At 40.1% G+C, this 13,296-nt stretch overlaps 1 protein-coding gene across 1 annotated transcript in view; it reads left to right on the top strand.

The window, feature by feature from the left end:
- Positions 1 to 12,899, top strand: part of LOC122699827 (fatty acid desaturase 2-like protein FADS2B) — a 36,369-nt gene extending 23,470 nt beyond the window's left edge. The window contains exons 5-11 of the mRNA XM_043912226.1: positions 734 to 859; positions 4,993 to 5,053; positions 7,678 to 7,754; positions 7,917 to 8,014; positions 9,449 to 9,545; positions 11,459 to 11,538; positions 12,773 to 12,899. Of these exons, the coding sequence (XP_043768161.1) occupies positions 734 to 859; positions 4,993 to 5,053; positions 7,678 to 7,754; positions 7,917 to 8,014; positions 9,449 to 9,500 (414 nt within the window). The 3' untranslated portion in view covers positions 9,501 to 9,545; positions 11,459 to 11,538; positions 12,773 to 12,899. The remainder of the gene's footprint in view (positions 1 to 733; positions 860 to 4,992; positions 5,054 to 7,677; positions 7,755 to 7,916; positions 8,015 to 9,448; positions 9,546 to 11,458; positions 11,539 to 12,772) is intronic.
- Positions 12,900 to 13,296: the final 397 nt, after the last annotated feature.

Here is a 13,296-nt window from a genome sequence, read left to right as displayed (position 1 = left end):
AAATATTCATTGAAGTAGGAACCCTGGGGCCATTTCCTTCCCAGAACTAATTAGTTTTAGGGCTGAAGATTCTTTATTTATAAAATAAGAAGTGTACTCTCTGCTCTACCTATTTCATATTTCTTTTTAAAAGGAGGACAATAAAAAGAAAGATGGAAAGACATTTCAATGGTTTTTATTCTTCTTCATTATCAGGAGTTGTTTTACGCTGGAATGTGTGTTCCTGGATAAGATAATTATTTGCTGGTAGGCTTTTAAAACCTCTAGCCAGAGAATCATGCTGTGACCCAGGCATGAGGGACAGCATGTTCCAGGAATCCATATCTTAATTAAACTTTGGAGATGTAGGCAGAAAACTCTGATTATTACTATTCATGCGCTAGTCATGTCCAACTCATTCTGACCCCATGAATGCAGCACACCAGGCTTCCCTGTCCTTCATCAGTTCATAAAGTTTGCTCAGACTCATGTCCATTGAGTCAGTGATGCCATCCAACTATCTCATGTTCTGTCATCCCCTTTTCCTCCTGCCTTCAATCTTTCCCAGCATCAGGGACTTTTCCATTGAGTTGGCTCTTCACATCAGGTGGCCAGTATTTTGGAGCTTCAGCTTCAGCATCAGTCTTTCCAATGAATATTCAGGGTTGGTTTTCTTTAGTTTTGGAAAACTCTGATAATGAAAGATATTTCAGGAGAGAAATCTTGCAGCTAATGAATGTTCTCTTCTCCTCAGGGCCTATCTGCAAAATGGTGGAATAACCGGCACTTCCAACATCATGTCAAAACAAACATCTACCCCAAAGACCCAGATATTGATGTAGGCCCACTTTTTGTTATTGGAGATTTACAACCTGTCAAGGTATGTTTAGAAATCCTAAGCACTAGAGAAATGTTTCAGGAAGTCGTTCTTGAAAAGGTCTACACCTTTGTCTTGAGGAGATCAGGCTGGAGATTCTGACTTCAAGCATGATTTCAGAGCATCTCTTCTTCTTTTAAGTCCAGGATATAGATTTTAAATAAGTGAATCTGGTTTTGAAAGAAAGAATAAAATGTGGAATCAATGACTAAATGATCTTAAAAGTCTTTCAGGCTAAATCACTCATAGAAGGCATGGCAGAACACTCAACAAGTGCTAAATCACAAAACGTCTACATATGTCAACTAATTATAGCTGTTGGAAGAAACTAAGTTGTTATTTTTATTTCTATGTTCATTTTGGTTCATTTACACATGAAACTCAGCTCAAATGCCTCATAATACACTTAGGACCTCACCTCTAATTCAGACCTCTTAAGCAACAGAAAAAGGAAGACAAACTCCAGAATGTCTCAGCTGTTGACTTTCTTAAACCTCAGCTTAAAAACCAGCATGTAAGGATTATTACCAAGATTTTTAGAGTCTGCTTTCAACATAGAAGGTATAAGGATAACCCAGAAAGTTATCCTTCCTTGAGAGGAAATGATAAATCCTGAGAATTAAGTGCTTAGGCAGAGGCTCTATCTCCTTCTGGAAGAATTTAGGTGCTTTCTAACAACAAAGAAGTGTAGCTTGGTCAGTTGCTGTGTGGACTTTGTGGTAACCAGAATTGTGCAACTTTCTGAAAATAGGTTTTCCCAGTTTGGGAAGACAACCTTCTTTCAATTAGGAGAAAAAGTCTCCTGCCGAGATATAAAGAAAGAAAGAAACCTTGTAGTCTTCACTCAGTTGTTCTTCACCATGACTCCACAAACAAGTCAGAGCTCTCTAAAGTTTGCGAACTCCTGCAGTGAAGTCGCTCAGTCATGTCTGACTCTTTGAGGCCCTATGGACTGTAGCCCACCAGGCTCCTCCACCCATGGGATTTTCCAGGCAATCATACTGGAGTGGGTTGTCATTTCCTTCTCCAGGGATCAGACCAGGGTCTCTCACATTGCAGGCAGACGCTCTACAGTCTGAGCCACCAGGGAATCCCTGTGAACTCCTCGGCTGATCACTAAACTTATGACATTTTGACTTCTCTCCTCATTCCCTCAAAGCAATGGAGATTTGTCTCACTGGAGTTCATGAGGCAGCCTGACTCCCCCCAGAAGTGTCTTTCATAGAACTGTATCCAGATCACATGCTGCCTCTTCACAGAGGATGGAGACATCATCACTTCTCCACCATTCTAGAGACATATTCCTCAAGCCTTAGGTTTCTGTATACTTTAACTTCAAAGCAACTGCACAACACATTACTTAAAATCATTTAATCTCTAAAATCCAATTGTTTCACAACAAAACTAATAAGGATAAGCCCTAAACATTTCTGTTCTTCCCATTTTACTGTCAGTTTGTACCACGTTCTTCAAATATTCATTCCTTCAACAAGTATTAATTAAATCCTGTAGGGGCCAGGTCCTGTGTTCATACTCTGGAAAAGTTAGACTTCTCCTTTGGAACAATACTCAAAAATCAACCCTTCACCTATATTAGCCAACCCTCCAAAATTTCCCACCAACTCCCTCTTTCAAGTTTCAGTTCAGTTCAGTTGCTCAGTAGCAGCCGACTCTTTGTGACCACGTGAACCGCAGCATGCCAGGCATCACTGTCCATCACCAACTCCCAGAGTCCACCCAAATCCATGTCCATTGAGTCGGTGATCCCATCCAACCATCTCATCCTCTGTCGTCCCCTTCTCCTTCCCTCAATCTTTCCCAGCAACAGGGTCTTTCCAAATGAGTCAGCTCTTCGCATGAGATAGCCAAAGTATTGGAGTTTCAGCTTCAACATCAGTCCTTCCAATGAACACCCAGCACTGGTTTCCTTGAGGATGGACTGGTTGGATCTCCTTGCAGTTCAAGGGACTCTCAAGAGTCTTCTCCAACACCACAGTTCAAAAGCATCAGTTCTTTGGTGCTCAGCTTTCTGTATAGTCCAACTCTCACATCCATACATAACCACTGGAAAAACCATAGCCTTGACTAGATGAAGCTTTGTTGACAAATTGATGTCTCTGCTTTTTAATATACTGTCTAGGTTGGTCATAACTTTCCTTACAAGGAGTAAGCGTCTTTTAATTTCATAACTGCAATCACCATCTGCAGTGATTTTGGAGCCCAAAAAAATAAAGTCAGCCACTGTTTCTACTGTTCCCCAATCTATTTGCCATGGAGGGATGGGACAGGATGCCATGATCTTAGTTTTCTGAATGTAGAGCTTTAAGCCAACTTTTTCACTCTCCTCTTTCACTTTCATCAAGAGGCCCTTTAGTTCCTCTTCACTTTCTGCCATAAGGGTGGTGTCATCTGCATATCTGAGGTTATTGATATTTCTCCTGGCAATCTTGATTCCAGCTTGTGCTCCCTCCAGCCCAGCATTTCTCATGATGTACTCTGCATACAAATTAAATAAGCAGGGTGACAATATACAGCCTTAACGTACTCCTTTTCCTATTTGGAACCAGTCTGTCTTTCCATGTCCAGTTCTAACTGTTGCTTCCTGACCTGCTGCATACAGGTTTTTCAAGAGGCAGGTCAGGTAGTCTGGTATTCCCATCTCTTTCAGAATTTTCCACAGTTTATTGTGATCCACATAGTCAAGGGCTTTGGCATAGTCAATAAAGCAGAAATAGATGATTTTCTGGAATTCTCTTGCTTTTTTGATGATCCAGCAGATATTGGCAATTTGATCTCTGGTTCCTCTGCCTTTTCTAAAACCAACTTGAACATCTGGAAGTTCACATTTCACGTATTGCTGAAGCCTGGCTTGGAGAATTTGAGCATCACTTTACTAGTGTGTGAGATGAGTGCAATTGTGTGGTAGTTTGAGCATTCTTTGGGATTTCCTTTCTTTGGGATTGGAATGAAAACTGACCTTTTCCAGTCCTGTGACCACTGCTGAGTTTTCCAAATTTGCTGACATATTGAGTGCAGAACTTTCACAGCATCATCTTTTAGGATTTGAAATAGCTCAACTGGAATTCCATCACCTCAACTAGCTTTGTTTGTAGTTTCCTACCACTTAAATCCAGATGGGAGTAACTGTAAATAACTATCATTATTTTATCACCATGACATTTATTTTTATTCATGATAGTAAGAGAAAGAAAGGTCAAGTCTAATATCCAAATAACAGAAGAAATATGTAGAAGGGAAAGCATTAAAAGAAGAGGAAAGGCAAAAATCAAACATGGCTCACAGTGTTGTTGTTGTTGTTGTTGTTGTTTTTGGCTCACAGTGTTTTAACTGACTAAACATATGGTAAAATTATAGAGATTTGAATTATCATTCATTCATTAATTACTTCAGCTAGACGTTTATTAAGTGTCTCTTAGGTAATAGAGATAAACCATTACTTCTATGCCTCCTCTCAAGATATTTGTTGCCCTTGTGCATTTGGGTACAGACTAAGTTAACTAAGAAGACCCCTGGAAAATGACTCAAATTTCCAGTGGTAAGATTATATATTATCATGCCTTAAAAATGAGTAAATCACAGGATGAGATCCACAATGGACTTAAAGGAGGAAAGATGAAGTAGATACTAGAGGTTATGACTATGTGTTTTATAACACAACCATTCAACAAATATCTGTTAAATGGATGAATGGATACAAGTAGCCTGAGCTTCAAGCAGAATTCTAAGCACATAGGTTGAAAAAGACCTTGAAAACTTATCAGAAATATTTCTCCTCCATCACTGTTCCATTCCACACCAGGACAAAAATTTCAAAATGGCTCCCATGGATATAATAATAAACGATTACAATCCCTGAAGTCAAATGGAATAAGCCACCCCTGCAAGAATTGCCCACATTTAAATAAAGAAAAAGGCACCACAGTATTTCCTTCCCCTTCAATTCTGGTTCTTCAGTGGCTTCAGTTTGACAGTAAATGAACTCTGACCAGATGGCTCTTTCTATAGGTATTCTACACACACACACACACGCATGGGCGCACACACACACACGACCTTGAGTATAATAACAGAAGTCTATATTGTTCTTACTTTAGTTTTATTTTCTCTCCATTCAGTATGGCAACAGTAAAATCAAATACATCAACTACGAGAAGCAGCACCTGTACTTCTACATGGGTGAGTCACACATGGGGCCACAATCCTTATCTTCCCATTTCCTTGAAGCAAACTGTTGTCAAACCAGAAGGCATGACTGAAATCTCCCACAGAGAGATGATCCCATGTCTAGTTGTGCCTCAAAAAAGCAGCATGCTTTATTTCAGACTTACCTGGGTGAAATATGAAAAGGAAAATAGAAGAGTGATTAGGCATTCTTAATGGGCATCTCATCACTCTGGCTACTGTACAGGGAAGGAGATGTTCCAAGAAGGATGGGAGGCAGGATGCCAATCAAGGGGTCTGGTATCTGTGATTCTCGTCCTGGATAAATACAATACTTATGAAGAAGAAAAGGATAGTGGTATATGGATAGGGAGGAAAAGTAGGAAAAGAATGCTCAAGCACTGACTATAGGTAGAGTCTCATGAATAAAAATCACCTGCAGAGCTTCTGTGTGGAAGAAAGTTGACTGTTCCCACAGCTTACATACAGCTGGAGAAGGTATTTTAGTGGACAGATACACACACACACACATGCACACACACACATATATAAGATAGATCTGGATATATTCTAGGCTTGAGAGAAAATAGGGTAGCTGAATAATGCTAATACCAATGAAAATATTAGAAGCAAAACTGTTCTGCTCTTAACCAAGTCAAACTCATGATAGCTCACAAAGAAAAGTTTAGGACCCCAAAATATGCTCATCTAAAACATGCTTACTCATTTGTAAAAGAAACCCAAATTAGGGAAGATTCCAAACATTTCCTGTAGATCAGTGGTCCTCACCTAAGAACATAGTTGCCCCCATTGGGACATTTGACACCGTATAGATACTTTTTTAATTATTGCAACAAAGGTGGGGGGAATCGTACTGACATCCATGGGGCAGAAGCCAGGGATGTTGTGAAATGCCTTACAGGACACAGAACAGCTCTGAACAATAAAGAATTATCTGACCCTAAGATGCCAGCAGTGTTAAGATTGAGAAGCGGTTGCAGATGGTCTGGCTCGCCCAAACACTGGCCACCAGTGGTCATCTGTCTCCTGCCTGACCGGGGTGGCCTGTGAGTCCATTTTCTGAGACACGAGGCTCAACCACCACTGCAGCCTCTTCCAGTGCTAGAATTCTGAGGACTTATCCTAATGCGGTTATTCTCTTTCATGATCAAAAAGGATATGGAGGACATTGGTGCCCCAGTTTGAAAGGTAACTATTCCAGCCCAGACAGATGTGTATTCACATAAGAAAAAACTGTTGGGGTCTCTTGTCTGAACTCTCCTCCTGTGTGTAGTAAAACAATACAGCCTTAGCTTACGAGGAATGGATGAATATTGTAGCTTCACTGCAGCATGCCCAGCTTACAAACCACATCATCCTCAGGAGCTGTTTCATTTTGTCATTTTCTTTCAAATGTCTTTAACTTAGTATGACAGGTACAAATGAGTCCTACTCAACCTGTCAAAGAGAGATGAAGCTTGACATTTCCTAAAGGTGGCGAGACAGCTTTCATGCAGATTCCTGTAGTAGGGAAAGGTACTTCAGTATAAGCTGAGCTCAACTCTCAGAAATGAAAGGGGGGAGACTTTTAAAACACTGGGACATGCTAAAGGAAATTAGGGAAAGAGGATAAAGGGAGGGAAAGCTGGTCATGTGGTTAAGCCATGTGTGTCTTCTCACTGGTGCTTATCAAAGTCAAACTCCTTACCCTCCCAAAGGCCTCAGGACACAGCCCGATCCTCCAAGATTGTACTTCAAAGAGATGACTCCCATGTCCTTGAGAAAGACATTTCTGGATTAGGGACAATCCATTCCAGAGGGACACAGTATGAATTTTATAATTGTAAGTTTTCTAACAAATGATTGAATAAAAAGAAGGTCAGAAGCATACTGAACAAGTAGTAAGTTCTTTGGACAGTCTTGAACTTTCTCAAGAATTTTAAGGGGGCTGGAGTCATCCCAGGAGCATGGCCCTGAACTGTTCTTAGAAACAATTTCTAACATTTGTGCAAGTCTCTTAGTGTGTAGGGTGGACAAAATCATCTGTGCTGACAGTTCACAGGCTTTGAAAGTTTACAGGTCAAATGTGAAGCTTAGTCAGGAAGGGGGTCCAGAGCATCCAACTCAAGTTTGCTCAAGGAGAGAGTTGTCAAAATCTGAAGGTTGTCCATATGACTCCTATGTGCTCCAAGCAACTTCACTGGTCCTGGGAGAGATGCAGGCAAATAACTATTTGGCCAGACACAGTATGCCCGCTCTGTATCTGCCACCTTGACATGTTGTGACAGGGTCCAACATGAAGGATCGTGAAGGATTGAAGGATTCCAGGGACCCTGAGAAAACTTAAAGGCTCAGAGCAGAATCCCTTCCAGGATACCTTCATCAAGAATGACTCGGATCTTCAAAGCTTCCCTAGTCTCCTTAAGGGAGCTTGAACCAAAGTCCTGGTTGAGCCTCAGAGACTCTAAAAGCCCAGCAGCATCCAGAGTGTGGTTATGGATCTCCACCTTGCATCCCTTCTCAGGGGCAATATTCCAGGGGTAGCATGTTAAGGAGATCAACTCCCACTAGCTTGCATAAGAATCATATCTGCTCATTTGTTCACCATCTTCTTGTTTTGTTTTTGTTTTTGTTTTCAGTTGGGGCCCCCCTTCTCATACCAGTATATCTCAACCTGAAATCCATTCTAGAGATGTACCACGGAAGGGACTGGAAGGTGAGTAACTCGATTCCTTCTCTAAAGCTAGATCAGGCTGGTAGAAAAGGGAAAAATGTAAATGCTTGGTCCTTTCCAGATGTAGCTTCCTTGAGTACCAGGATATAAGATTTAGCCAGTTTTATTTCCACTAGCTTAACTTTCAAGCACTTCTTTCCGCAGGACATTGCCTGGGTCAGCAGCTTTTATATCCGCTATTTCATCACATTTGGTCCTTTCTATGGAATCTTCGGAACCATGGGGCTCATATACTTAATCAAGTAAGAAAACAATAATATTATCCTACTCTTATTACCCGGATGGTCCTCTCACCTTTTTCTGATATTTATGATTAGCAATGATTAGCAGATTATGACACCAGACCTCCTTCTTGTAGCTGAGACATTTCCAAGAAAATGTAGGATAAAACAGATGAAATAGTTGAATGAGTTTCTTGGAAACTGAATTTGCCCAATCTTGCCTTTTTTCCCACGTGATCAATTCCCAATTGCAGTATAGTAATCCCTCAGCATCTGAAGAAGATTAATCCCTGGACCCACCTAAATTACCGAAATCCAAAGATATTCAAGCTCCATAGTCATCTATCCATATATGTGGTTCCACAACTGTGAATTCAGGCAACCACTAATCTTGTAGTAGCATATGTGTTTACTTAAAAATATCCACATTTAAGTGGACCTACATGTTTCTCAAAGGACAATTGCATTCTGCCTGATCACCAAATCCTTCAAACTGTAATCCAGCTGGACATCATAATACTTACCAAAGATAATAGGAGGCCAGTCTTTTAAAAAGTTATTTTATGACTAGAGATTTTCCCCAAATCAGAATGACTTTAAACTTAATAACCCTCTTCAACTTCCCAATATATTCCTTCCTCATTCATTTGCATTACTATTCATAACTATAACAGTAGCTACTATGCATCAGGCAATTTGCTAAAGGCTTTACATGCATTATCTTATTTGATGTAATCAAAAATACATAACCAGGCAATGTAGATAGTATCAATTTCATTTTTCTGGTAAGAGAACTAAAGTTCAGAGAAATTAAATCACTTATTCAAGAGCAAATAAGGGCCAGTGGCAGTGCCAAATCACAATTATAGAACAAATAGAACAATACCCAGTTCTATCTGATGACAACAGCCAAGCTCTTAATCACATTGCATATATCCTTAAGTTGTTGTTGCTTTAGTCGCTAAGTCATGTCTGACTCTTTTGCGACCCTATGGACTGTAGCCTGCCAGGCTCCTCTGCTCTGGGGGTTTCACAGGCAAGAATACTGGAGTCGGTTGCCATTTCTTTGTCCAGGGGATCTTCCTGACCCAGGAATCAAACCCAGATCTCCTGCACTGGCAGATGGAATCTTGACCACTGAGCCACCAGGGAAGCCTGACCTTCAGTTATCTAGGATCTTCTGAGCCTTGCACCAATGCCTACAGAAAATACTGGGGACGCTGCTCTGGTACAGTAGGCTGCAAGACAGGGAGTGTGACTGATACCTAGTGTGTAATATTCAGATATAAAAGGTCTGCAAAGATGAAAATCAAATAACCACCACTTTATTGGAACCTTTGAGTCACTACCATTCCCTCTAATGCTTGGCCAGATCTGCCAGTGGGTATGCAAGCCCAGTGACCGGAACTGAAACTCCACAAGGAATGATCTAAATTTCCTTTTATTCTCTTAAAGCTTTCTTGAGAGTCCCTGGATTGCATATGTTACCCAGATGAGCCACATATGAATGAAAATGAGCAAAGAGGAGAACAAGGACTGGTTCAGCACTCAGGTAATAATGCTGTTCTTGGGAAAGTATCCACCAAAGCATCCTGATTACCACCTGCTTACCTCATATAATATTTATTGGAGGCTTGCCAGGCACGTCAACTGTTTTGCATGTAGTTACATTAGATGTAGCTACATGTAGCTACATGCTCAGAGTATTCCCACTTTACAAATGAGAAAATTGAGGCATGAAGAAGTTGCATAACTTGTGTAAGATCATACAGCTGATAAGTGGTAGAAGCAGGTTTTTTTTTTTTTTTTTCTAGAAGCAGGTTTTATGTATTTATTTGGCCACACTGTGTGGCATGCAAGGTCTTAGTTATCCTACCAGGGATCAAACTTGTGTTAAGCACACAGTCTTAACCAGTGGACCAGTGGGAGTTCCCTAGAAGCAGGTTTTAAACTTCAGCAGTTTGATTTCAGAAACTTTGCTCTTAACCAAGGCTTAATAACCTACAGTCACAGGGCCAATCTAGTCCAGTCTGTGTTTTTGTAGTTTTATTGGAACACAGCCACACTCATACATTACATATTCTCTATGATAGCTTTCATTCTAAAACAGCAGAACTGTGTAGCTGTGATGCAGAATTAAAACGTTTACTGTGTGGCACTTTACAGGCAAGGTTTACTAAACCTGCCTCAACATGATACAGCCTTTCAACAAATCTCACACTCCTAGAATAACAGAAGGGAGAACCCTGGAATCCTCCTCATTTCATTGTATAGATAGTGGGGCCCAGAGAACAGCCTCTGCATTCTCTGCAAGCATGCTGTTAACAATTAAAAGACTTGTGACCCATGCAGAATACCACTGCCCCCTAAGCCTGACACTGGCTGTGTTGTGTAAACTGGAGAATCCAGGCATCATACTGCTTCCTTCTTCATGCCCATTTCCAGATTCAGTGGACACTCCACACAGCAGTGGTTCTCAATCATTTTGGTCAAGAAACCACTCTTAAAAGTTACTGAGAACATCAAAGAGCTTTCATTTGTGGAGGATATATCCACTGATACTTACTGTATTTGAAATTGAAACAGAGTTTTAAAGTATCTATTAATTAATTTAAAGCCAATAAAGGTTAACATCAGAGTGATGACATCATCCTATGTTTAATAGCCTCTGGTAAAACCCATGCTATAAGCATGCATGAATGAGAATGAAAAAGGCAAATACTGTCTCAGAAGTATTATGGGGATCATTTTGACCTTGAAGATCCCCTGAAAGTGTTCTAGGGAATCCCAAGGTGCTCTAACGTACACTTCGAGGAACCCTGACATAGAGCATCTGCAAAAATAACATTCAAAATGGCAACAACCCAAACAAGAATTAAATCTTAGAAAGGCACTGAATAAAAGTCACATTCATAAGTGTTCCAAGTAGTCTGGAGAATCCCATGAACTTCTTCTCAGTCTGTCTTTGTATAAAATAAAATACATTAGATTAAAAAGGAAGCTACTTGTATATATTAATAAATGCATTTATATGCACAAAACCCTTGATTAAAGCCCTTGTATGCTTTATTCCCCATTTAGAAGTCCTTTAAGTCTATCCTGTGGTAATTATATTCAAACTCCTATAATTTCTACCAGAGTCCTACAATCCCACTTCCATCTGCCAAAGTCCTTACTCGTGATACCTTAGTCTTCTGAATTTGAGGGCAAATAGTGACTTAGTCCTCTCAGATCCTATTTACTTCTTCATATCTATTGCCTTATCTATACTTCTTAGCAAAATGCCTTATTTCCCTTATAATTATAAGGTCCCTGAGACCTGGGACTAATTTCTATTCATCATGGTTTGTTACACAAAATGCATACTCAATCAGCACTTGTTGAATGATGAATAACTAAAAGAGTAACTAAATCTCTTGTTTGACATGAGTTCATTTACATCTAACGTAAGCTTTTTCTTTGCAGGTCTTGGCCACCTGTAATGTTGAACAGTCCTTTTTCAATGACTGGTTCACTGGGCACTTGAACTTCCAAATTGAGCACCAGTGAGTACGAGAAATAGTTCACGATAAAGGGCAAGGGCTGTCACTAATAACTGCCCTCCATATAGTCCAGGGAGGAGCAGTAGACTCACCATCTTAAGGGAAAAAAATGAACCAGGGCTCTCTAAAGGATTAACAACAATGATAAAGAAAGGAAGAAAGAAATGAAGGAAGTGTCACAATTGTGAGTAAATGGAGTGAAATCTTGGAAAAGTATCAGTGACTCAGTTTCCAGATTCCTATGGGCTTAGGAATTGGTGATTTCTTTGCATTTGCTTTGTTGGCAAAACCTAAGAAAAATCAGGACACTTGGGTAACCAACTTGTGTTCAAACTTAACTATGCTATACTTCAAATATTTACTTATCTGTGTCTTTAGAGCCAAGTTTACAAAATAAATGAAGTGGAGTCCCTGCTGCAATTTCTAAATGGTATCCGTAAATACTTTACCAATGGGTCAGTTACAGAGAGGAAACGGATAGTTCACGCCTTGATGCAAGTTAAAACATTAAGAGGCAATTTCTCCAGAGTATCAGGGACGAGGCTTTCCACATTCTCTTTGTCTAAACCATGTGAGTCTATGATAGTCAAAGAAGGAACAAGACTTTTATTTGTTCAAGGAATTTTTTTCATTCTATTTCTCATATTAGGGCTTGAAAATTTCAGCAAAACAAAAACAAAAAAGATTATTACTCACAGTTTTATTAAAGGAGAAGTTTACATCCAAGATGGTCATCTGGTTGACTAATGAAAACTTGGAATTAAAAATCTACCTCTCCTCACTTCTATTCCTTTGCTAGGACTTTTAGCTATTTACCATGACTTAATATGCATTCATCTATTCTTGCTAAGGAAGTTAGAAAGACAGAGACTAAGACAGAGATCAGTAGGGGAGGGGTGGGCAGTTCAGTATCTCCAGTTCTCTGGGTAGTTCTAAATGGTAGAAAGTTCTAAATGGTATACTTTCATTTGATCAGGCCAAAAATAAACAGCTGAAGGAGCTAAAATGTATTCTCTTAGTTCTTCTTAAACATCTGCCACCCAAAAGGCTTGTAGTGGGTTAAAAGATAAGATGAGTCTGCCAGCAAGTTTTTTAACTTTCCAGGACAAAAGTATTGTGCAAGGTCAAGGTTGGGTCTGCGTGGCTGATATCATTTTATTTTGTAAAGGGGGAATGCAAACTTTGGTTTTCTCCTTAGGTCTGAGAAGTTTTATATCTCCTTTCTGTGTTTCCCTAGTCTGTTTCCCACAATGCCACGCCATAATTATCACAAGGTGGCACCTCTGGTGAAGTCACTGTGTGCCAAGCATGGACTGCCATATGTGAATAAGCCCATGTTGAAGGCATTTGGAGATATTGCCAGGTAATAACAGTCCCTCCAACCCACAGCTCTCATTTCCCTTCACTGCTTGTCCCCAGACTCTTCACTGCTTTATGAATCATTCAGCCAATGGCTATTTATTAAGGAACATCCATGTGCCCAGCATGGACATGAGGCTCTATAAGGAGCAACACTAACACAGAAATGATAACAGTAATTCCTACCATTTACCTGCTGCCTTCTGGGTACTTCTTAGTGAAAATGCCTTGATGGCCTACTGAATTTCAAGCTTCTTATAAATCAGGGTTCTGTATTATTTGCCTTTGTATCACCCACAGAGCCTTGATATGCTTTAGAACTTAACCAATGGGAGGGACTCTCAAATTATCTGGTCCAGGGTTGCAGACTAAGATGCTTGCAGGGTCTGGTGGTGAGAAGGT

The sequence above is a fragment of the Cervus elaphus genome, chromosome 1, assembly GCF_910594005.1.
Source record: "Cervus elaphus chromosome 1, mCerEla1.1, whole genome shotgun sequence".
NCBI classification, from domain to species: domain Eukaryota; kingdom Metazoa; phylum Chordata; class Mammalia; order Artiodactyla; family Cervidae; genus Cervus; species Cervus elaphus.
This window is presented reverse-complemented; position numbering and strand designations above follow the sequence as displayed.